We start from the raw sequence: 24975 nt of genomic DNA, 5'->3' as shown, positions 1-24975 counted from the left end.
GAAGTCTCTACCTTCTTAATAACATCTCTTTTTTTTCTAATTTATTCCCGTGCGACGCCGGGTGGGTCGCCAGTTAATATTTATCGAAATAAAATAAAGCCGATGATGGCCGAGTGGCGCAGTGGGCAGCGACCCTGCTTTCTGAGTCCAAGGTCGTGCGTTCGATTCCCACAACTGGTAAATGTTTGTGTGATGAACATGAATGTCTTTTAGTGTCTGGGTGTTTATCTGTGTATTATAAGTATTTATGTGTATTATATTCATCAGCTATCTCGGCGATGTGTGTATTGTCGTAAAAAAAAAAAAACAAATAATTCTATTTCAGAAAACGGAGTCCAGTGGGTTAATTTTCGGCATTCCTTTCTTGGAGACCGAGTTCGAGCCCCGGCACGCTACACTGCGGAATGCTAATTTTCGGAATTATGGGCTTTTTTAATTCAAGCAATTAAAATATCACTTGATTTAAACGGTGAAGGAAAACCTGCATGCCTGACACCAGGTGAGATTGCAGTCAAGGGCCAACTTGTAGTGAATTTAAAAAAAAAATCATTCATTCACAGTAGTATAGTATATAAGTATCACAGTTATTTCACGAAACTCTACACTCTTTCCCAATCTTCTTCTGGTGTAATTCTCACTAATCGCTTCGACTCGTCCCACAGTCTTCCTGTAAGAACTGTGTCGTTAGCCAACCAGGTACTGTAAAACTCGTAGCAATCCCTAAAATGTTTCCCACTAGATCCCTCCACCCTCGGATCTATTGCCAAAAACACAGGCATTGTTGCAACCCTATCCAAGGGTCTGCCAAATATAAGGAGTAAGGTGTTCAAGGTATTCTTCCAAAACAAATTATGGTAGTTATTAAAAAACTGAGATTTCCCTAAACCTGGATCCATGCTGTACACATTGACGCCACTGCCTCTCACTCTCCTGTCCATTTCTACGGAAAAGAGCACATCGGCTAGCTTCGCATTGCAGTAGAATCCGAAATTAGAGTACCTCCCGACATCATTCATATGATCTAATTCAATTTTTCCAAGAATAAGTGCTAGGGATGATACATTTATTATTCTGCTCGGTGCTGATGATTTCAGCAAAGGGAATAGAAGAAATGTGAGTAAAAACGCCCCATAATAGTTCACCTGCATCATTGTATGTAAATTGTCACCAGTCAGTTTATCCTCTAAGCCAACCGCACCGATATTGTTTATTAGAATGTTCAGCTTCGGTTCAAATGTTTGCATATCTTGGGCGAAGTTGCGTATTGATTTGAGAGATTCGAAGTCTATTTGTTTGGTGTGTACATTTTCGTTTCCCGAGCTCCGGATGATTTCGTGTCTAGATGCTTTCAGTTTGTCAGGGTTTCGACTTGCGATTATAACTTTGGCGCCACGTTTGGCCAAGTTTTTGGCAATTTCCATACCTGTGCCTGATGTTGCTCCGGTCACTAAAGCCACTTTTCCAACTAAACGCACGTCTGTCGCACAGTTAGAGAAATCGTCTACAACACTCATAATGACAAATGAGAACTGCTTCGTCCGCGTTTTTTTTTTCAAGTTTAAAACTAAGCTATGTCACTTTCGGTTTTTGAAGTATCTATGCAATGAACTACATCGTCTATTTCTTTATTGTATACCAAGTAGAAGATAAACTAACAAACACTATTCCATCTATAATATTGTTAGTAAAGAAGCATGACTTTATTCGTCTATTTTTGTTCACGGCAATTTTCTAACTGAGCTGTAGGTATGGAGTACCTACAAGGTAATAAATAATTATTACAAAGAAATCTAATAATGCTGAGATTGTATCATTATTGCGTTGTACTGTAAATAGACACTTCAAGTACACTTTTAACGTGCCGAATGAAGAAACAGAGACGACTGCTATTTCTAAGGTATAATATAATAGAATTGAATTTGAATACAATATTTAATAGATAGATAGATAGAAAGTCTTTATTGCACAAGCAGAAAATAAAACAAATTGAACAAGACAAAAGGTAAATAAATATAGATGCGCAAAGGCGCCCTTATCGCTTGAAGTGATCTCCTCTTGACAACCTTTGGTTGATGAAGCATGTTTAGTACGGAAAACGGAATAGTGCAATATTCAATTTATAAATAAATAATTGATATACATTACATGTATACACACTAATACTACATAATATACAGATAAATCATATATATGAGTATAAATATTTAGGATAGCTAATCTTTAAACGAGCAATTTTTGTATATATATAATTGGAATCTTGGAATCGGCTCCAATGATATTCATGAAATTTAGTATACAGGGGGTTTCGGGGGCGATAAATCGATCTAGTGTTGGCAACCCCGATGACGTAAGCGTCGCCACGGCGGCGGCGCCGGAGTCAAGAGGGCGCGGGCGCGAAGAAAAAGGTTTATTGTGGGGTAGATTTCGGCGCAAGCGCAGTGTTTTGTTTTGTGTTTTATTTTAATGTCGATAGTTTTGTTACATATTGAATTTGTTTAACTGTATTTGTTTCGTTTAAATGAGTGATTAAGTATTTCACACGTTGTCTCATTTAACTGACTAATTAATTTATATTTGAGCTTGCGTGTTGTAGTCTTATGACATAATATCTTAACACTAGCTAGGTAATAACCGGTTTGGTGCAAACGAATTTGCACGGGTCAGCTAGTGGTCTTTTACGCGCGAATTAAAAATGTTTAGAGATTTAGACTGTCTCATTTCTCTCGGTAGCTCATTCCACGGGTTAAAGAGAATTTTATAACAACTGCGTTAACATGGGCAGGAGACAGTTATATCTCCGGGTAAAGGATAAAAATGTATCTTCTCCCACAGCTTTATCAACTCTCAGGGCACTGGCGCACAAGTGGAAATAGTATCCCAATAATATATGAGTGTTTTAGCAGGTGGACACGTATCATTATATACCTAGTCAGGGGATATAATCGGCAGATATAACTTTTTGTCTCCAGTGCTAACATTGCTGGATGGCATGACATGTCATGTGTGGAGGACATCTTAAGAAGTTCAAAGTTTAAAAGAGAAGAAATCCCTACTAATATTATAAATGTCAATGTAAGTTTGTTTGTTACGCTTTCACGCAAAAACTCCTTAACCGATCCTCAGGAAACTTAGTACACATATTCTTGGACGAGTTCGAAGTGATGTAGGATATTTTTTATCCCGACATTAAACTTGGTTCCTTTGGGAGAGGGGATGAAAGTGCTTGACGATTTTACACCATAACTTCGAGAAATTATAACCGATTTAAATAATTATTTTTGTACTATAGAGGTTATAATATGAGTTTAATTTTGTCCAAACTGTGGTTGGAGATAGAGAACAGAACTCCTCAGCGAATCCCTCATTTAAGGCTTAGCGATACTGAATACTTTAATTTTTTTTAGAACTGCACCTAATTTAAATGCAACATGAAAAAACAAAACCAAACGCAGACGAAGTCGCGGGCAACAACTAGTATGTTATAAAGCAAGATAGCGGTTATAACGCAGGGGCCCGACTTCGAATCCCAGCACGAACCTCTAACTTTTCGCAGTTATGTGCGTTTTAAGCAATAAAAATTACACTTGCTTCAACGTGAAGCCTCTTGAGAGTTCTCCATATTGTTCTCAATGGCTCGTGGAGTCCACCAATCCACATTTGGCCAGAGCGGTGGACTACGGCCTTAACCACTTCTCATTGTGGGAGGAGACCCATGCCCCGTAGTGGGCCGGTAATGGGTTGATATGATAATGATGTTAAAAATCTTTTCTAAGAAGTATTTGATAAAATATATACAAGATTCATTATTTGATAGGGGATGGTTATGGAGTATGACAATATTGACAATAATGAAAAACTTTTTTTCCCTCACATTTTCTACATATTTTTCTTATAACAATACTTGTATATATATAATATTATATTATTTTGTATATATATATTTTTTTGTTTCTTATTTATTCTTTAAAATAATTGTTTTATAAATATAACCTAAAATAAACTATTTAAAACTAAATAAAATCTAAAACGTTCTCGAAACCACCGCAGCGAGGCACAGTTCCTAAGATGCTGGCAGCATTGCCCCTTCGGATGGCCAAACTAATTCATTGGCCAAGTTAACTGCCCGCTCTAGGATCACCGGTAGACTCGATAACCCTTTTCGATAATTCTTTTAAAAGGGCTCTTGCCTCCGGACCCCACGGTCCCAAAGTCTACTCCAAAAGGCACAAAAATGAAGCTGCTATCCAGGTTTTCATATTTACGCCTCTTGGCCTGCTCGACACTGTTAGCAGCCGCACCTACCATATGTATATATTGTGTATATACATATACATACATATGGATGTATATATATGTATATATATATATTTTTTTTTTTAAACTTAAATTGCTGCACCAACCCGTTCCTTCATTTTTTCCTAACGTCAAAGGTTGTCTGGAAGAGATCGCTGTAGTGATAAGGCAAAGGCGTTGCACGCTCTATTTTATTTACTAAGTTTCTTCTGTATTTGTGTTTAATATGTATAAAATGTGTGTGAGTGCAATAAAGACTTCAAATAAACAAAGTTGTAGGAACCATTTCACCATTAAACTCGCAACAAGGATGCCAACGGGGCATCAAAAACAACAGAGATGTTAACATACCAATTAACGTTTTATGACTTACGTTTGACAATCCATTAATAAATAAAGCATCATGCTATTGACACACACTCACATTACTCTGTGGTTTAAAACGACCGAAAAAATAAGTGTGTATGCTATTACCCAAGTCCTCCAAAAGTGTTAAACGAGCAAATAAATAGGTTTGTTTTTTATTATGCAAGTCCTACAAAAGTGTTTAGTTGGTTAAAATGATGAACGAGACAGGTTTTAATATGATGAAATTTTAAATTAGCTTGCTTTGATTTTAATTTTGTTCTTAAAATTTAATATAATATCTACAAAGTTACTGAATAAAAATTCAGCTATAGCAATATCTTAGTAGGTATCCATAACACAAGCTACTCTTACTTTGGAGCTAGAGGGCGATGTGTGTATTGTCATAATATATGTATTTTATTAATAACCTTAGCTCTATACGAAAAATATTAAAATATGCTAATACAACCCACAATAGATAAGTTAGGTTATATGAGTTGCCTAGTGAAAATGATTGGTGAAAGGTAAATGTATGCCAAGGAATTTTCTATGATTAGGAGTAACTTGCTTAGGCATTGCTTATGCTTATTGAGTAAAAATGGGCATAAATATTGTTTTAACCTTCTCAGAACTCACATAAATGTCTACTTAACTTAATGAATCAGTTCTCTCCTGGAATGGGAGATACGCTTAGTGACCGTTCTAATGAAACTTAGGTATTTTTTTCTTTTTATTCCACACAAGTTAACCCTTGACTGCAATCTCACCTGGTGGTAAGTTCTGATGCAGTCTAAGATGGTAGCGGGCTAACCTGTTAGGAATTGCGGTAGTCATAGGTTTCTAGACGACATCGCACCGCAACACTAAATCGCTTAGTGGCACGTCTTTGTCGGTAGGGTGTTAACTAGCCAAGGCCAAAGCCTAGGAGGCTTTGGCCTGACCAGACCAAAGAAAATTCACAAATTATAAATTCCCAATTAAAATATGGAACGCCTTGCCGTTAGATATCCGTGAGGCACAATCGATTGGGACCTTCAAGAAACTAGTGAAGGATCATTATTTGTCTCTTTCAGCCGAACAACGCTGAAGCGAATCATTTTAAGTGTGTAATTTGAATTATTTATGTATTTCATACTAATTGGGGATGTTATATGTTATATATTTATATAGATATTTATGTTATATATTTTATTTGTATTTATATGTAATATATTTATATATATATATATTATAGTTATATTTATATATATATATATTTTATTTATATTTATATATTTGTATAATTTTTAATTCTTATTTATTGCACCACCTACCTCTTTTCTATGTTTTTTCCTTTTACGCCATTGGTTGCCTGGAAGAAATCGCTATGTAGCGATAAGGCCACCAAATTGTACTATCTTGATTTGTATTTATATCTTTGTAACTACTTTTTTTTTTCTTTGGTGTACAATAAAAGTGTATTCATTCGTTCATTCATTCCCAAATTGCCCCTGCCGGAAATCTAACCCGGGACTTTCTACTTAAATTCATAGCGCTCACCGCTGCGCCAGGGAGGTCGTCAAAACAAATGAATGGTGACAGGCTTCTGCATTGTCTAGCTACCACCCTAGACAAAGTCTTTCCGCTATAGATAATGCGTTCCGGTACGATGTCGCGGACATACGGATTAGGAGTAAGGCTTTAATAAAACTGCCCTACCCCTAACAGGTAAGCCCGTTAACATCGTAGACTGCATTATCATTTATCATCAGACACTAAAGGATTAACTTACTAAAAATAAATTTTCAAGTAGAGTTCACAGTTCCCTCAGTTCGACTAAAATTTGTATTCACTTTTCTTTTTAAAAATCTAAGTACTAGCCCGGTTAGACCGTTAAAGAACACCATCCCGTATTGAAGCAGCATGGTGGGTTTTGCGCTCTATACCGCGCTTTTACTCCAAATTTCATGTCGATACTACTATAGCATGACCTGAGTCGGACCTCGCATCGTTAGGATTCAATTTTAATCATTTTGTTGGAGAACGCTCAAAGAAACAGCCAAATTGGTTAAGGCATTTGTAATTTAAGATAATTCACACATCAGTTAAATGTTTTCCATATAAGGCTAACGCTGTCCCGCGACTTCGTTGCGTACAACTAAAAAACTATTTTTCGCTACTTTACATAATATACCCGCGTCGACTTACCCGCTTGCGCTAATACTACGTTTGATTGGATTCCAAGAGTAATGCCGGGATATTGAATTCTCTACTCAAAAACAAAAAACAAAACAAAACAAAAAAATTACTTGGCTTAGTTTGTTGTGAACTCTTCTTAGACCAGGGCGCGTTTGGAACCCTCGTAGCTTTAGGTTTAAGTTGGCGAACGAAGTTATCACCATCCCCTTACAATTATGTAAACATATATGTGCATTAAGTTATGCTTTATAGATTTATATGTACCTTCTAAAGACTATAGTGTACGCTCACAACATGTTTTATTTTTAAGTTTATTGTTTTCTCAACTAAGCGAATTTTTTGTAATTCTTTTGAGAAATAAAGATCTTAAACCACATATGTAGGAACTTCTTAACAGCAAAAGCTTCATAAGCTTCATAAGTGCCTGCGATAGGTCTACATGAATAAAGTTATTTCGATTTTAGCGGGTTCTAACAAATTATTATATAAAAAACTAAGTATTGGGGATAGATTTTTTATAAATTCAGAAAAAAATGGTGAAACATATTTCGCTATTTCAACTGTCAAAATTTTTATCGAGAAATACAGATTTTCATACAAACTTATTCATTTTGTATCGATTATATAGTGCCCTCCATATAAAAGTTTCAAAATATCTACAATACCTATACAAGGATATAGTTTTATTATAAATACAGTTAAGTTACAGTTTTATTATAAATATTAATTATTAAATGTTGAAAATGAAGATAAAAAGTTTCTCAAGAAATGCAACTTAAGTCTTAAACATTAAAATAAATATATCCAAAAAATGTTTAAATCCGAGAAGTAGTTCTGGAGATTACCTCGTTCAAAGAAAAAAACAAACTCTGCTTTATTAGTAGTATAAAGAAGAAAGATTAAGTTCACAGGTACCAGTACAGTAACCATAGAACAGGTTCTCAGATATGTTATGTAAGCACCATGTAGAGAAGCGTTGCGGAATACTACATTTATTGTGGGGTTTTTAATATTTTTAATTTCATTGCTTGTTATTACTGGCTTGTTATATTTTGGCGACCTATTGGCGCAGCGGGCAGCGACCCTGCTTTATGAGTCTAAGGCCGTGGTTTCGGTTCCCACTATTGGAAAATGTTTGTGTGACAAATAAGAACGTTTTTCAGTGTCTGGGTGTTTATAAGTATTTATGTATATTAATCTATATTTATATTTATGTATATTTTTATATTATAAATATAAAAATATTCATCAGTCATCTTAGTACCCATAACACGAGTTATGCTTACATTGGCGATGTGTGTATTGATGTAGTACATTTATTTTTTTTATTTATTTATTTATTAGTAGGTACAAAATTACAAAAAAATAACACATGTCCACCGCATCAACTATTGTCTAAGTTACACTGTTCAATTCCCAATCTTCTTCAGCAGTAATCTTCACAACACTTTTCGAGACATCCCAAAGGGTTTCGGTCAGTTCCCGGTCACTGACCAACCAATGATTTATCCATTTCTTACAAAACTTATAATGCTGGCCGCTCTCCATCTCCAAGTCGGGGTTCGCAGCCATCGACGCGATTTGCTTCCCAACACTTTGCTTCGGCTGCCCAATCATATCCACAAACAATCGAGAGATATTCTTAACCAGTTCAGGGAAGTTATCAAAAATATCTGTATCACGTACCACAAATGGGTCGAAACTGTTCGCTGTCACACCACTATCCTTAAAACGTTGATCCAATTCAGCTGTAAACAATGCAACTGCTAATTTCGAATTCGCTAAAACTTCTATTGAGTTGTACATTCCGACATCATTCCAATGGTCAAAGTCTAAGTGCCCGATGTACATTGATGATGCTGAACTGTTGATTATTCGACTCGGCGCTGAGTTCTTCAATAAAGGCAGCAATAGATACGTAAGAAGGAATGCACCGAAATAGTTCACTTGCATCGTTAAGTTCAGTCCATCTTCAGTGAGTCGATCAGGGAGTCCTATAGCGCCTGCGTTATTGATAAGTATATCGATCGGCTCTTGTGAATCAATAGTGTTCGCAGCAAAGTTCCTTACAGACTTTAGGGATGCTAAATCTATCACTCTATGGGATACTAACTTGCTGTTCGTTATCTTCTGTATTTGATCTCTTGCTCTGGTAAGCTTGGTTTCGTTGCGACTCGCTATAATAACTCTGGCTCCTCTAAGAGCTAGGTTTTTAGCTGTTTCGTATCCCACACCAGAGCTACCACCGGTTACGATGGCGGTCTTGCCATCGAGACGCGTTTCGGTATCGCACATTGTAACATTTAATCGGTATTCGATTTCAAGAACAATATTATCAGCCCCGAGTCACCGACAAGACTACTGGCGAGCAGGAAACAGATACAATGAACGTGGTCTGCAATGTTATTTGTTATACTTTTTTATATCGGCCGCTATTAAAATATATTGAGCCTCTACTAGCGAAACTCGGTTTGTTGTCACTTGATTGATTCTTATTGCGTAAATTCGATCGGAAATTAATCAGAGTAAACTAACCGTTGCGTTTTTTACACTTTGGGAAATTTCGTAATTAGTTAATTTAAGTATCTACTTGACACTTCTTAGGACGATTTCGTAAAATACTGAAAAATAGAGATAACAAACAGATTTGTCTTTAGGCTCAAAACAGTCTACCTTTTTTTGATGTTCTATGAAAAAACCTTAATCTAATAGTTTTTTTTTCGCCATTGCTTTAACTTAAATCAAATCTTATATTATGTCTTAGTGAAGCCGTCAAAGGCTTTGGGGGGACTGAGTTTTATTAATCGCACGCACTTTTTTGCGTTTTGTGCGTTTTAAGCAATTAAATATCATCTGTGAAGGAATAAACCGTGGGAAAACCTGCATGCCTGAGAATTCTCTATTACGGTCTCAAGGCACATAAACTCTATCACACCGCACTTCGTTAGCGTGAAGGACTATGGCCTAAACTTTTCTCACTCTGAGAGGAGAGCCGTGCCCTATGGCAGTGGGCCGGTTATTAGTTTATAATGATAATGGGGATAAATAGGGGATCAATAGGGGTAAATTCGTATTTAGTTTTTTAAACAAAACATAACCAACGCAACACCCGACAACGGTGCTGTCTCTGCTACTAAAGAGATGGGAGTGGAATATTGCCATGGTTTTTCCAGCTCTTACAGCTCGATTCAAACTTGATGGCTTCTCGAATTCCATGCGATCCGATGTGGCGAACTCAATATTCGGTATCAGCTATTAGAGGGACAGTACAGTGGACTTGCAGTTGACTTCCACAATGACATCAAGTTTGAATTGAATGTAACCATTTATTTCTTCATGTGATAGAAGTGGTGATAGGCCAGTGGGTAGGACTTCGACTTCGCTTTCGGAGGAGCCAGTTTGAATCCCGGCATGGACCCCTAAGTTTTCTAAGTTATGTGCGTTTTAAGCAATTAAACAATCACTTGCTTCAACGGTGAAGGAAAACATCGTAAGGAAACCTTAAAAAGAATTCTCCATAATGTTCAGCAAGGTGTGTGAAGTCCACCAATCCTCAGTAGGCCAGCGTGTTGGACCAGGGCCTTAAACCCGTTCTCACTGTGGGAGGAGGTTGATATGATGATGATGATTTCTTCATGCACATTTTGATACAAAAAGTTGTGTTATGTAGGTTAGTTACAACTTATTTTCTGGACTGAAAGACCTCCATTGCTATGTCTGATATATATCTTCTTTCGGGATTTTTACTCCAGGATATTCTGTCGTTCTCTGTGACTCTTAATGTCTTACTTATGAAGTGTCAACCGACGCTCCGTTTTCCGGTACATGATTGCCACACCAGCACCTTGGGATCCCAACTGCAGCTATCTTTCTCCCCCACTTTCCTATAGTTTCGTAACTTCTTGAGCTGTGGCCGTAACTCTTCTTCTTTGGATATCCTGACTTCTGATAAGATTACCCTGTGCTCTCTTTATCGCCAGTTGACTGTGACCTTTTATGAGGTACATCTTAAAAGCTTATAAAATTAGTAACTTTAGTAATACAGGAAGTAAGCGTTGAATAGCAAGTTCCATGTAATGATATTTAAATTAATTAATAAATAGGTTCTTATTATACCTATTTCTATATTCAAATAGAAATTAAATTAGTACCAGGGTCTCATACGCGCAATGGTGCTTTAATCGAAATTACATTCCTAATAGAACACACTCTTACTCTCCTCACCTCTTACTGCCTCGTTAGTGGTTATAATGTTTTAACTACAACGTGTAATCGAATTACGAAATACCGTTGAAGGGTGCATAAGTATATTTCAAAAGGGACCACCCAATAAAAATATTAAATCAAAAGAAGCATATTTACAAACTAATTCAAAACATTCGATTTTTTTATTTATGACAACCCTATTGAAGATAAAAGACCGACACGCATAGTACATACCTACGCTACGCGACGCGCACCGTCTAATACAGTGACAGGATTTTAATTTTGCATGTGATGTTAGTGCTGTATTTGATTTCTCTCAATAAAAACTATGGCAGTGGTTTACTCATAAAACTTTTATTTTTTCAATTTCAATTCATTTATTCATAGCTTCCATGTACATGCCTTACAACTATAGTACATACACATGATGCCCTGTCAGGGCGTTGCTACATTGTTGCGAAGTTCATTAACATTATTCCAATATTTAGTACCTATCGATATTAATCTAATAAAATATGTCTTATAATAATAGTTTGTTAGTTATTTATTAATCAAAAGGTTTTAATTTAATGGCAGATTCATAATTTATAGTTTAATGTCAAAATGTATAATATCATAATTTAATAAGTATGTCAGTGTTAAAGATAGTTAGTCAGATTAGTTCTGTCATAGGTCCTGTCACGTGTTCGCTGTAGAGAAAAATGATAATGATGATGTTTACTAATTCATTTACAACAATTATAGTCAGCAACAAACACTTAGTTTAGTTAAGTTAGATGTACATAGTCGTTTTGAATTTAAATTATAAGCTGTCACGCTATTGAGGTCTTGAGTAGGTATATTAAAGTAAGGTAAAGTACGTCTGGTTTTAGGATTGCAATAGCTCATCTATCTCATAGAAGCAGTTGTGTATGAGCCATTCTTTGAGTTTCCGCTTAAAGGCTGCATCAGTATTTTCGTCAGTAATATATTTCGGGATTTTATTATAAATATTTACCGATCTGTTTAATGGGCCTCTGCTGGACATTTTAAGTTTGCACCTAGGGTGTACAAGCTTATTTTTGCGACGCGTGCTTCTCTCGTGTTTTTTTGCATTGTCCACTGTTTTATACAGGTAATGGTGCTTTCTAACAAATAGAGCCGTCTCCATGATATAAATTGAGGGTAGTGTCAAAATTCTTTTATTTAGAAAGTGGGGTCTGCAGCTTTCGCGAGGTTTTATGTTGACTAGAATGCGGATACATTTTTTCTGGAGGATGAAGATATCCTCTGCGTTGGTGCTTGCACCCCAGAGGATTATCCCATATCTTATCCAAGAATACGCGTATGCATAGTATGCGGAGAGTGCAATTTCATAACTTGTATTTGCTTTTAGTATGCTGAGAGCATATACAAATCGTGAGAGCTTGACGCTTAAATTTTGAATATGGCTCTTCCAGTTCAGGTGTGTATCAATAGTTAGGCCGAGAAGGGTGAAGTCTGTAACTTCTTTGATTTTTGTAGTATTCACGAGCGATCTTAGATTTAGTGGTTGTTTTTGGTGTGGCCGGAATTGTATCAACTTAGTTTTGTTAACATTCATTTCGAGGTTATTGGAATTTAAATAGTTTTTGATGTTTGTTAGATTTTCTGAGATAAAATTTTCACAATCTGTCTCATTCGAGCACATGGATAGGATCGATACGTCATCCGCAAACATGATGCATCGCGAGTGTGAGTTTATCGAGTCTATATAGGTAGGTAGGTCGTTAATATATATCAAAAATAGTATACATCCAATGACACTTCCTTGTGGTATGGACCAATTAGAAACACGTACGTCGGATTCAAAGTCGTTTATTACGTTAGTCTGCTCGTCGCGATATTGCACTTGTACGAACTGTCGTCTGTCCTTCAAGTAGGTTTCCAGCCATCGGTGAGCGTTCCCTCGTATACCCGAATCATAAATTTTTTTGAGCAGTATCTTGTGGGAAACCCTGTCGTAGGCCTTGGTCATGTCCAACAGCAGCCCGACACCATACTTTTTTCCCTCCAAACAGTCTAGAACCTCCTGAATGTATTTAAAGACGGCTAGGGTTGTCGATCGATTTTTCCTAAAGCCATATTGGGCTTCATTTAAGATGTTGTATTTTTCGAGGAAACCATACACACGGTTGGTTATGGTTTTTTCGAAAATTTTTGATAGTGCTGGCAATAAGGCGATAGGTCGGTAGCTACTTGGATCATTTAGCGTTTCAGTTTCACAGATAATTCAGAGAGACAGTAAATAATGTAGCTCTTAAGCATGAGAAGTATTATTTCGATTTTAATTTACACGTTATATAATACACGAAATCCTGGGCCATTTGTTCGTTGGGCCATGAGCTTGTATTGGATTTGTTACAGAAAAATCGCAGTAAGAGTCCGGAGTTAGGAAATTGGCGGTGTTCACCCGGTGCCTCGGAGAGGACGTTTAACTACCTAGAAATCGTTAAAGCCCGCCAGCCCGCATTGAGATGAGTCCATGCCCTTAAACCCTCTCCTTTGAGAGACAGAAATCTGACTGTCATTACGATTTCTATGACTGACGTGTGACACAAAAATGAATGATGATAAACATTCTACGTCACAAAGTGCATGTCGTACGCAGTTGACGACCTTCCTGGCGCATTAGTGAGTGCTGTTTAATGAGTGGAAGTGGGTTTGATAGGCCACCGGCAGGGGCATTTGGAAAATTTTGTTGGATTTTATTCTCGCACAATATCACAGTTTCAAAAGAGTATCGTTAACCATTAGTAGAGTAGCGGAAAACTTGCCCACTTATGTAGGTATAGGTACCTGAATTACGTAGGTAAGATGATTTTAATCGAGATTTTTCCTTAATATCACTACTCAATTATTGCAAACATGTTTTGCTGTCTGGGTAGCTAAAGACATTTAAAAGAACCCATTTTTTATCACTTTTATTTCAATAGCTGATGCCCGCGTTTTTTTTCGCGTTTATTACGTTTGCTTACAAATCCCGTGGTAACCGTTTGATTTCCTGGGATAAAAAGTAGCCTATGTTATTCTCCGCCTTTTCAACTAACTTTATGCCTATTGGATAGATGTAGGCCTTACTTTGCGGAATTCCATGATATTTGGTGAAAATTAAGCTTAATTTGCTATACTCCGCGAAAAGCAGGAGATTCTGTATGGTGTAATTTTATAATTTCTTCAATCTTTATACTCCACAACAAACAGTTCTTCGGCAATGTACCTTCTAAGCACGTTTCGCTACGAAACCGGAGCATCCTCAGGAGATGTTGACTTTACAATGAATACTCTTATGTCTTAAGAATTATTAGAGGGTACAGTAGAGTAGAGGGTACATTGCCGAAGATCTGTTTGGTGCGTAGTATGAGGATTGAAGAAATTATAAATTACACCATACAGAATCTCCTGCTTTCCGCGGAGTAGCTTAATAGCAAATTAAGCTTCATTTTCATAATAACTGTATGCCAATTACTTTTTTAGAGCTTTAAGGACAAACAAACACACTTTCACGTTTATAATATTAGTAAGGCAGTAAGGATTTTTTTGTATGAAAAATAAGCACGTTTCGGTAGTTTACTCGAAGTGAAGTCATTTATTCCTTGCGTTATAATTGAACAGCAAATGGTAGGTCGAATACTTCAAGCTTTTAACATAATGTTTTACAGATTAATGAACAATTAGACATATTTTATTTTTATTAAACCAATTAAAATACTATATTAATAATATCAAAAGTGCGTGAAGTCTAACAATCCGCACTCCTTTGGAACTCTGTGCCGTGGGAAATCCGTCATTCTGAGTCTATCCATATTTTCCAACACCGTCTGAAAAATTGTTATTTCTCTAACTATTTATTTAGCTTTAAGGCGAAATTATACTTAGAGTAATATTTTTCAAATTCTTTTTTTAATTGTTTTAAATTTTTTTTTTTTTTATTTTAATCATTATTTTCATTTGTTTAATATTAATTCTTTTACTCCTACTATTTTTGCTTTTGACTTAATTTAATTATTTTTAACCGGACTTACTTCAATGTTGTGTATACCTGTAAGTGATAACTGTACTCGGACATTAAACTGTAATGTAAAATGATTAATGGTAATACAGTGTATCGTTGGTATATCTAATGAAATAAATAAATAAACTAAATAAGTGATGTGTAAGTTTATTATAACATATGTTAATATTATATATGTTTTTTAATATTCAAGGTATTAAATATTTGTCTATTTCTTACTCAGTATGTATACTTATTTATGTAGGTTTATTTTATATCTTTACTCTGTGCACCATCCATTGTCCGTTTAACTCATAGCTTTTTATGCTTCGGTTGCCAGTAAAAGCGATCAAGCCGCCTTTGCCGGAAGTTTTCTCAACGTTCAGATATTTTCTCGTATTGCCTTTGTTAATTTAATATTTATAATTAGTAGGTAGGAATCACCCTATAAAATATTATATTAAAAGAAGCATATATCCCTACTAATATTATAAATGTGAATGTAAGTTTGTTTGTTACGCTTTCACGCGAAAACTACTGAAACGTTCTTCTTAAAACTCTTTATACATATTCTTGGAGGTATTAGAAATAATACAGTAACTATACTTTTCATTGAAAAAAAAATTACGTAAGATAAAATTTTTTTTTGTAAAAAAATCTCATATATGACTGTAGGTGTAGACTATGTAGCAGTACGCTCCCAAAATTACGTGGGCGAAGCCGCAGGGCACATCTAGTATTACATATATATATAAATAAGCATATATAATAAGTATTTTTCCATACAAACTAATTTAAATGATGTGATGATGATGGCTGTATCTGATTTCCCTCAGTAAAAACTATGGCAGTAGTTTGCTCCAAAACTTTAAGAGTTTCGGTTCCATTGGTAAAAGGGAGCTTTATCATGTAAAGGGAAAAAATGTGATGTTAAAACAAAAAAAACAAGAGGAATTCCGGTGCCGTTTTAGTCGGTTAAGGTGTCAGATAGTGAATACAAATAATCCTTGACAAAGCCTACAACTTAATTATTTTTTAGTACAAGGCCCTTTTGATAACCTCGGTTTTGTGAAAGGTTTTAATCATAATGTCAACGCTCGGACTAGTTTTGCGTCACTTAGAAACGCCTACTTGCATTTGTATGTAGCGAAATTATATGTATAATCATCATCATCATATCAACCCATAACTGGCTCACTACAGGGCATGGGTCTCCCCTCAGAATGAGAAGGGGTTAGGCCGTAGTCAACCACGCTCGCCCAGTGGAGTCAACCACTCCAAACGCCTTTGAGAACATTATGGAAAACTCTCAGGAACTCAGGTTTCCACACGATGTTTTTTCTGGATCATTGCCTTTAAAATCCTCATCCTCGTACGATTATTTATTTTTATTTATTTAAGAAATTCTTTATTGATCAATAACATTTTACAGAACCGTATGTATATGCATACAGAGGACACAAATAGTAAAACCTAAGATAACATTACTTAAAGCCTAAAGCACCTATTAAAACAGCATAATTACAATAAGCAAATCCTCGTAGGATTAAAACCTTAGGCTTTGAAGTCTACAAATATAATAATAATAATAATAATTTATTGGATCGAAAATGTTACACAGAATATCAATACAACAGTAGAAAGAAAAAGAAATACAACACAAAAAGTAAAACAATTTCACATAAATTGGTAAACATATTTGTAAAGCTGAATGCACATTATATTGATATTTGCCTATTATTAATGATAACCTGTGGACCCCGCACTAGGCGTGAAATCCGCACTTGCTTTAACGATAAGGAAAAACCTCATGAGGAAACTTGAATGCTTTTCTCTATAATGTTCACAAAGGTGTGTGGACTCCACCAATCGGCACGAAGCCAGCGTGGTGGACTATAGCTTAGACTTCTTCTCATAACGTAACGTCTACAAACAGAGTTAAAAAATTCTGCAAATTATTGTACAAAAATATCAAAGACCACTCACTAGTAAATAAAAAATAAATAAAAAATAACAAATTATTACTTTTTAACTTTTAGTACTTTTATATAATTTTTCCTTTATTTCACATTAAAGACACTCACATTACATTTAATTTTTGATTTTAGATTTTTAGTTTTTTTATTTTTTTTTATTTCATAATTTTTGATTTTGTTTATTATTTACCTCTTTGATGATTTTGTATTTCTCGATGTAAATAAGCTTGTGTTAATGTAAAAAATATCTTTTGTTTGTTAATATATTATATTCTATGTTATGGTCCTTTTTTATGATTATTTTGTTATTGTTTAGTCACGAGGATTCAGTGACGACGAAGATAATGGGGCTATACTGAGCCAGCTCCTTTGTCACACATTTTTTTTTATTTTTATACTTTAACAATTTTATGACACAAATGTGTGACAATAAATACGATTTTTCTTTCTTTCTCTCTTTCATTCTTAGAGAAGAGCCGACCCGAGAAGAAGAATAATGATAATATAGGTTCTTACTTTTGACCTAAAAAATCCGGGAGAGAATTGTCATGCAAATTTTATAATTTTTAAGCGATATTGGAGCTAGTATACCTTTAGGGCATAGGAAAATTCCTGCACCTGCATTTAAAAACTGTCATCCAGATAACCTTTGGTAGGATATTAAAAACAAAAGAAAATGAATGCAAAGAAATATTCAAATGAATCAAATGATTTTAATCGTTATAGAGATATCCATGGCGTAGTACTGAACGCTGTGGTTATAAGTGGGAGGTGCCTGGTTAGATTCCTGGGGGGGGAAATTTTATTTCTGGGTTTAATATAACTGCAGTACGAGCGCGCACACTCACACACACACACACACACCCACACACACGACACACATAAATAAAAACGGAAAACTTCGTCGCAAATTTCACTTCTTTGCTTGGTCTGTTCATCGATTAATCTGTGTAAATCTTTATAACTTATTCTCAATTGTATGTTTAGCATGCTTTATAAAGGCAGACAAGTGATAATTGTAAACGGTGCCAGCAATACTAATATATTGTCAAGTACCTACCTCACAGCTCACTACCTACCAATAATGTTACAAGTAATGTAACTATAATGGCTGGCACTGGCTGAAAATCCAGCCAAGTGCGAGTCGGGTTCTATATATCTCACGTTCGTTGTTCGTTGTAATTATTTGTTGTTGTTAATTATTTGTTCAGTGAATAATATAACTTCATGTAAATTATCAAGCATACATTTTCAAGTCGGCCTGTGTATTTATTTCATTCTGTTTTTTTTAGTAGTATTTTAGATTTTTATTTTTTTTTTATTTCATAATTTTTGATTTTGTTTATTATTTACCTCTTTGATGATTTTGTATTTCTCGATGTAAATAAGCTTGTGTTAAAACAAAAATATCTTTTGTTTGTTTATATATTATATTCTATGTTATGGTCCTTTTTATGATTATTTTGTTATTGTTTAGTCGCGAGGATTCAGTGACGACGAAGATAATGGGGTTGGCTGAAAACCAGTGCTGCGCGTTTTAGTATGCAGCTATACTGATATAAATTTTCAAGTCGGCCTGTGTATTTATTTCATTCCGTTTTTTTTTGTAGTATTAGAGAGACCGACAGACAGACGAACGGACAGTTGAGTCTTAGTAATAAAGTCCCGTATTATCATTTGGGCTCTAACTCTTAAAACCACATTTTGTTTATATTATGCGTTAAAATTGGAGAGCAAAAATTTAGCTTCTAATAACACTGTGAGATGTTGATTACAAAAATTATCCCATCGACAATATAAATTAGAATGTGACATTTGGCAGCCGATTTGCGCAGTGGGCAGAGAACCTGCTTTCTGAGTCTAAGGCTGTGGGTTCGACTCCCACAACTGGAAAATGTTTGTGATAAACTTGGATGGTTATCAATTTCTGGGTGTGTACCGATTTAACTTTATAGTTAAGTATTTATGTATATTATTCATAAAAATATTCATCAGTCATCTTAGTACCTATAACGCAAGGTACGTTTCCTTTGGGGCTAGATGGTCAAGTGTGTATTATCGTAAAAAAAGATATGTAATTATACTATAATTATTACATTCTAAACCTACCTATAACCCTATCAGGACAGTCTGTACCCTAATATCAAAAATTTAATAAATTTAAAACGCACATTACTCCGAAAAGTAAGAGGTGCGTGCCGGAGATCGAACTCAGTCAACCCGAAAGAGAGAATCGAAGCCCTAATTACTAGGCTTTCGCCGCTTCATGAGACGATGATGTTGATAAATTCTGGAATAATCTAAACTGAGAATAAGAATAATAGAGTAGGTCCTAATGCTAGCAATCATTAGTAACATAAATAGATCGTTAGAAATACATTACAAACCAGTGAGATGTTAAAACGTATAGGCAGAGTTCACAGCTTCATCAATTGTACACTAATAAATATACTACGAAAATGCACATATCGTCTCCTAACCCCAAAGTTAGTTTGTGTTATGGGTACTAAGATTACTGATGAATCATTTTTATGAATTATATACATAAATACTTATAATATATAGATAAAAACCCAGACACTGAAATACATTCATGTTCATTACACAAATATTGTCCAGTTGTTGGAATCGAACACATGGTCGCGGACTTAGAAAGCAGGGTCGCTGCCCACTGCGATAATGCGCCGTCAAGAACAATAGGATATATAAAAAATATTAAACCGACTTTTGCATACTGTTATGTTAGTGATCAGTTTTTATAACTACGGCTAAGAGATTCTGGATCCGTATTCCGTATCGAGGTCTTCATTCCCGGTTACTATCTATATAAAAATGATATGCTGTTTGTTAGTCTCACTAAAACTCTAGAACGGTTAGACCTATTTGACTTATTTAGGTCTATATATATGCGTGGAATATGCGGTTTTTTTTCGCTTGATAGTGGGTACTCTAGAGTAGTAACTGCTCAATGATGTAATAAACATTATAATTATTATTTTTGTATTATGATGATTTATTTATAATAGGTACTTATGATTTAAATTTACGCAGGTACGTTTAGTGCTTCGATTAGTTTAACGAACAATGTACGGCCATATGCTTAACTTGCTTTTATATCTTTTGAGTTCAATTTTAGGGTTTTATTATGTTTGTGCTGTAAGTATTATAACCATTGATTATTTCTTAATTTAAGCGAAGATTATTTATTTATCATTTTGCATGGAAACTAGCTGTGATTCCTATACATGCGATTCGTTCTGGCCCAGTGCGAATTAGTCGACTCCATACACCTTTGAGAACATTATTAAGAACTCTCAACGATGTTCTCCTTCACCGTTGAAGCAAGTGATATTTCAATTAATTAAAACGCACATAACTTAGAAAAGTTAGAGATGCGTGCTGTATTCGAACTCGGCCCCCCGAAAGTGAAGTCGAGCACCCGATGCGCTCTCACCGCATCAATAAATAATCAACCTTTTGAAAATCTTATGAAATTCAGCACATAAAAATAATTTATGAAGTAGCATGAACAATCAAACGTACTTTATAAAGTAAGGATCAGTAAGGATACCAGGACTAAAAACCAACACAGCATGCCTCACTGGCTGGCTATATTAAACGCCGGCGGAACCCGCTCTATACACACACGACACAACTCGTCATGGGACGTACTGCCGCCATATTTATTTCTGCCGTTAAGCAGCATGCTGGTATACAGGTACATGAGGACATCTACGCTTCAGGTAGATGAACACCGGATGGCACGTTGCAGGAAGCGTTCCTCACGTGCCCTGCGAAGTGTCGATCTATTTATAGGCTATGGTTTTCCACTGTTGGACCGTCTGTTATAAATCCCTATCCCTACTAATATTATAAATGTGAATGTAAGTTTGTTTGTTACGCTTTCAAGCAAAAACTACTTAACTGTTCCTAATGAAACTTTGTACACATATTCTTGGAAGTGTTAGAAGTAATATAGGATACTTATTATCCCGACATTAAGCTTGGTTCCTTTGGGAGAGGGGATGAAAGTGTTTGACGATTTACACCATAACTCCGACAAATTATAACCGATTTAAATTATTATTTTTGTATTATAGAGGTTATAATATGTGTTTAATTTTTTCCAAACTGTGGTTGGAAATAGAGGACAGAACTCCTCAGCGGACAGCAGCAAACCCCATTTAAGGCTTAGCGATACTGAATACTTAAAATTTTTTGAGAACTACAACTAAATTGAATGCCACATCAAAAAACAAAATCAAACGCAGACGAAGTCGAGGGCAACAGCTAGTAATAAATTAATATAATACGACAATACACACATCGATATCTAGTCCCAAAGTAAGCGCAGCTTGTGTTATGGGTACTAAGATAACTGATAAATAATTTTTATTAATAATATACATAAGTACTTATAATATATAGATAAAAACCCAGTCACTGAAAAAATTTCATGTTCGTTACACAAATATTGTCCAATTATTGTCCAGGGCCGATTGAGGTCACTGCCCACTGCGCCAATCGGCCGTCAATCACAGTCAATCTGTTATGGTAGTGATCGCTACATATGAAGTTTAATTCACAGGAGTTTCGGCAGGAAAAGGCGAAGTTTGTGTATTCGAACCCCAATTACGTTAAGGACGCCCACGTGTTCACTGGGCGTAGGAATCGCAACGATTCTTACTACACCAACCTCACTATCACAACCCTGATGGCTACTGGTAATAATGTCAGTGTAAGTATTGTAACGTGTTAAGGTTCGTGTATTTCAAATAGGTAACAACACCTGATGACTCTTGTAAGATCTTCGCTTCAGTGCAAACAAACTGCGAAAAACTTCAACATTAAACACTGTTTCTACTGCATACTTCGGATGTATCAGTTCTGAAGTATATGATACTAATATGGGGAAATTCCACGGATAAAAATAGAGTGTTTAGTGCTCAAAAAAAGTGCATACGCACAATGGTGGGAAAGGCCCCATTCGAATCGTGCAGACCAATATTTAAAAGTTCAGGAACCCTTAAATTACTGAAAAATGAAGTGAAGCCGAAGTAATAACCACTAGGCCACCGCTGTCACCGCTTCCTTATCTCCCCATGTGCCTGCGATTAAGCCGGGAATCATGGTCCTTAGACCGAAAAAACAATGCGGCTTGGCAGCAGAAATAAGCACGGTGTTAAGAGTTAAGTTAAAAGATTTGTAGTACAGTACAGCAGAATATACACCATTGTCATAATAACTGAATTTAACCAACCATTGTCATAATCTATAAAAATATTTACCCATCTGCCAGATTTGATTAGGCTGCGGCACACTGAAAATTACAATGAATTTAACAAAATATTAAAAAACTACCTCATATCTTACAGCAATGCTTTTTATCTGTAAATGTTTTTTTTTTAATTTTGGGCATCCCCGATAAAATCGGTTTCCCCACTATGCGATGTCTTACTTGTTTTTTAAATTCATAAAATTATTTAATAATAAAAAAAATAGCTTCGCCCAATCTGGGTGTACATACGGTACATTATATACTGTAATATAAATGTAACATTATGTATTGTGCTGAATAAATTGAAATTAAAATTGAACTGTTTGCCTGATCAGGCTTCAATTACCTTGCAAATGATGTCAGGCGGCGACTTCAGAGTGAGCCAAAAACTGTGCGACATCATGAAGGAAGCCTGGATCGTAAACTTTATGAGAGCTCACTCGGATATAGATTCCACATGCCCTTTTCCTCCGGTAAGTTATTGATACTGTCAGTTCGAGCTGCAGTAAGTATTGTTTTCCTCACTATCATCATCATCATAATTTCAGCCTGGGGACGTCCACTGCTGGATATACCCCTTTCCTAAAAAGCGCCACCTCACCCAGTCCTCAGTCTTCCTCACCCACCCACTCTCCGTCACTCTCTTTATGTCGTCGGTCCTCCGGGCTAAAGAGCGTGCCACACTACGTTTGTTGGTTCGTGTTCTCCACCCTAGAACTTTCCTAATCCGAACATCTAAAGTTTTTAAAGAAGTAGAAAAAGAACGAAAGCTGCGCTCCTGTCAAATCTTGGGAGGCAGTTAGGCATGCACGAGCATGGGGAGGGTAGAGGCCCCTTTCCTTAGCAAACTAGAACTGCTAGGGTTCTAGAACAATGTTTGATGGCAGGAGTAGCGAAAAACAACGGCAGGAAAGTGCGACGAACAACCTGCATCGTGCTACATGTTCAAACGGCCCAGAAAGACCTGATGAAGTAGATGGGGCCCCTTAGAGTACACTCGATTCGTGCATCTCTGAGCTGCTCCAAGTGTGTCCCTCTATGAAACAGTGGATCTGGCACCCGGTGAATTCTCCAGAAAGTCAAAAATTGGAATGGAATGCTAAGAATTTCACAAAGCTCATCATTTAGCAGAACAAGAAAAAATAAAAGTTAAGGTCTCATGGGACCCGAATGAAGAAAAGCTTTCATAGTTGAAGCTAGTACACACATTGGAGTATAGGTTTAATATATTTGCCTAACCCTTATCAGATAAGCCAGCAAGAATGACAGACTGCATCATTAAGTTAGTTTGTAGTCAAGGGAAAATTTGTAGGGGAATAAAAACAAGATTCGTTAGTTTTTTTTTCTATCCCTATCTGGCGTCAAGAATTATGTGTCAATTAGATAGCTCCCTCACTTGTATTACTTCAATTTTATTTCTTCACAAATATATTACAATTTTATTAATATCTTCTAACTATCATAGGTTTCAGTCCGACCTGGTTGTTGGACCTCTTGATTCATAATCAAACTCAATAGTAAAGAGCAACCACCAAAAATACATGGTTTTCATTTATACTTATTATATGTTTAAAGATGTAGTATTATCGTCGTCGTGATATTATCACGACAATGAAAATAAAATTGTATGTATGTACGTACGCAACTTTTGATTTGATATTGTAGGGTACATATCACATATTCAATATGGTATTGCCACCAAAGAACATGCCAATCCCAATGGTGGCGAGCGACTATTACATCATTCTGGAAATGTACTTGACGAAGACCAAAGAGCAGATTGCAAAACTAACATCGTCCTTACGGTATGTGGAGACCAAATGGAAGAAACCGTGAAGTAATAAATGGTTTTCCTAATGTATGAGACTTTGTTTCTTTTGTAATTTCCTATTTTTTATTCCTTTAATAAAAGTACTTTATTCTTTAACTCTGTCCGAAAGTGAGTAACTTCGAACGAACTGGGAGTTTGATTATTAAGCAGGGCTTATTGCCCTAAGGTTCTATCGACTCTATGGGTGCAAGTTTATTTGGATGAACGGAACGACGCAGTCTGAGGAATTGAAAAGTGCTAATCTAGAAAATAACCCTTGCTTTATAAAAACACATCTGTAATGCGGTTTCAGGGAATTAATTATTCTTTGTAGGGAATTCACAACATGTTACTAAACGTCCGCAAGTTAAGTAGCAACCTGAGTTATGTATAATGGCCAAAATTGATAATCTTCAAAATCTTTTTCGAAGAGTACAGATTGTACAGTCATCCTTATTGGAGAACATAAAGAAAAGAATATAACGAATATATTAAACTCGGATCAGTTGATTTCCGGTTAATTTCTGGTATTAGTAGTGCGTCCTATTTAATGGAGGAAAGAGACATTGTCAATAGACCGTACCTATAATTGTTGTGTAGACTATAAGTTGTATTCTAATTTTAGTGTGTGTATACCCAAATAAAAGTTCTTCTTTCTTCTAATTTTCCAGAACTAAGTTATGTGTTGGGTTTACCTATCTCATCGTAACATACAATAGCTTGTATGTGCATCCATATCCATATCCATATCCGTATCCACTTTGACGTGTCCAGGGTCAAAAAGCGACTTTCTTTTAGGCATGCCTTCAAAAGAGGTTAAGACGATGATGTTTACTAATCCAGCTACCGTCAACCCCAGGCATTGAGGTGGCTG

The 24975-nt window shown here is 35.8% G+C and overlaps 3 protein-coding genes across 3 annotated transcripts; 1 reads left to right on the top strand and 2 right to left on the bottom strand.

Annotated features, from left to right (window-relative positions):
• Positions 1 to 599: 599 nt before the first annotated feature.
• Positions 600 to 1711, bottom strand: LOC120632911 (retinol dehydrogenase 11-like). Its single transcript, XM_039902948.1, has one exon. The coding sequence runs from the start codon at positions 1512 to 1514 to the stop codon at positions 600 to 602; it is 915 nt and encodes a 304-aa protein (XP_039758882.1). The 5' UTR covers positions 1515 to 1711.
• Positions 1516 to 24127, top strand: LOC120632910. The gene is made up of 5 exons (XM_039902947.1): positions 1516 to 1542; positions 1787 to 1897; positions 21602 to 21751; positions 22627 to 22764; positions 23957 to 24127. Exons 1-5 carry the CDS (start codon positions 1516 to 1518, stop codon positions 24125 to 24127), a joined length of 597 nt encoding a protein of 198 aa, XP_039758881.1.
• On the bottom strand, positions 8176 to 9190 carry LOC120632831 (retinol dehydrogenase 13-like). Its single transcript, XM_039902856.1, has one exon. The coding sequence runs from the start codon at positions 9112 to 9114 to the stop codon at positions 8215 to 8217; it is 900 nt and encodes a 299-aa protein (XP_039758790.1). The 5' UTR covers positions 9115 to 9190; the 3' UTR covers positions 8176 to 8214.
• Positions 24128 to 24975: the final 848 nt, after the last annotated feature.

This window comes from Pararge aegeria, chromosome 20 (genome assembly GCF_905163445.1).
Source record: "Pararge aegeria chromosome 20, ilParAegt1.1, whole genome shotgun sequence".
Lineage (NCBI taxonomy): Eukaryota > Metazoa > Arthropoda > Insecta > Lepidoptera > Nymphalidae > Pararge > Pararge aegeria.
This window is presented reverse-complemented; position numbering and strand designations above follow the sequence as displayed.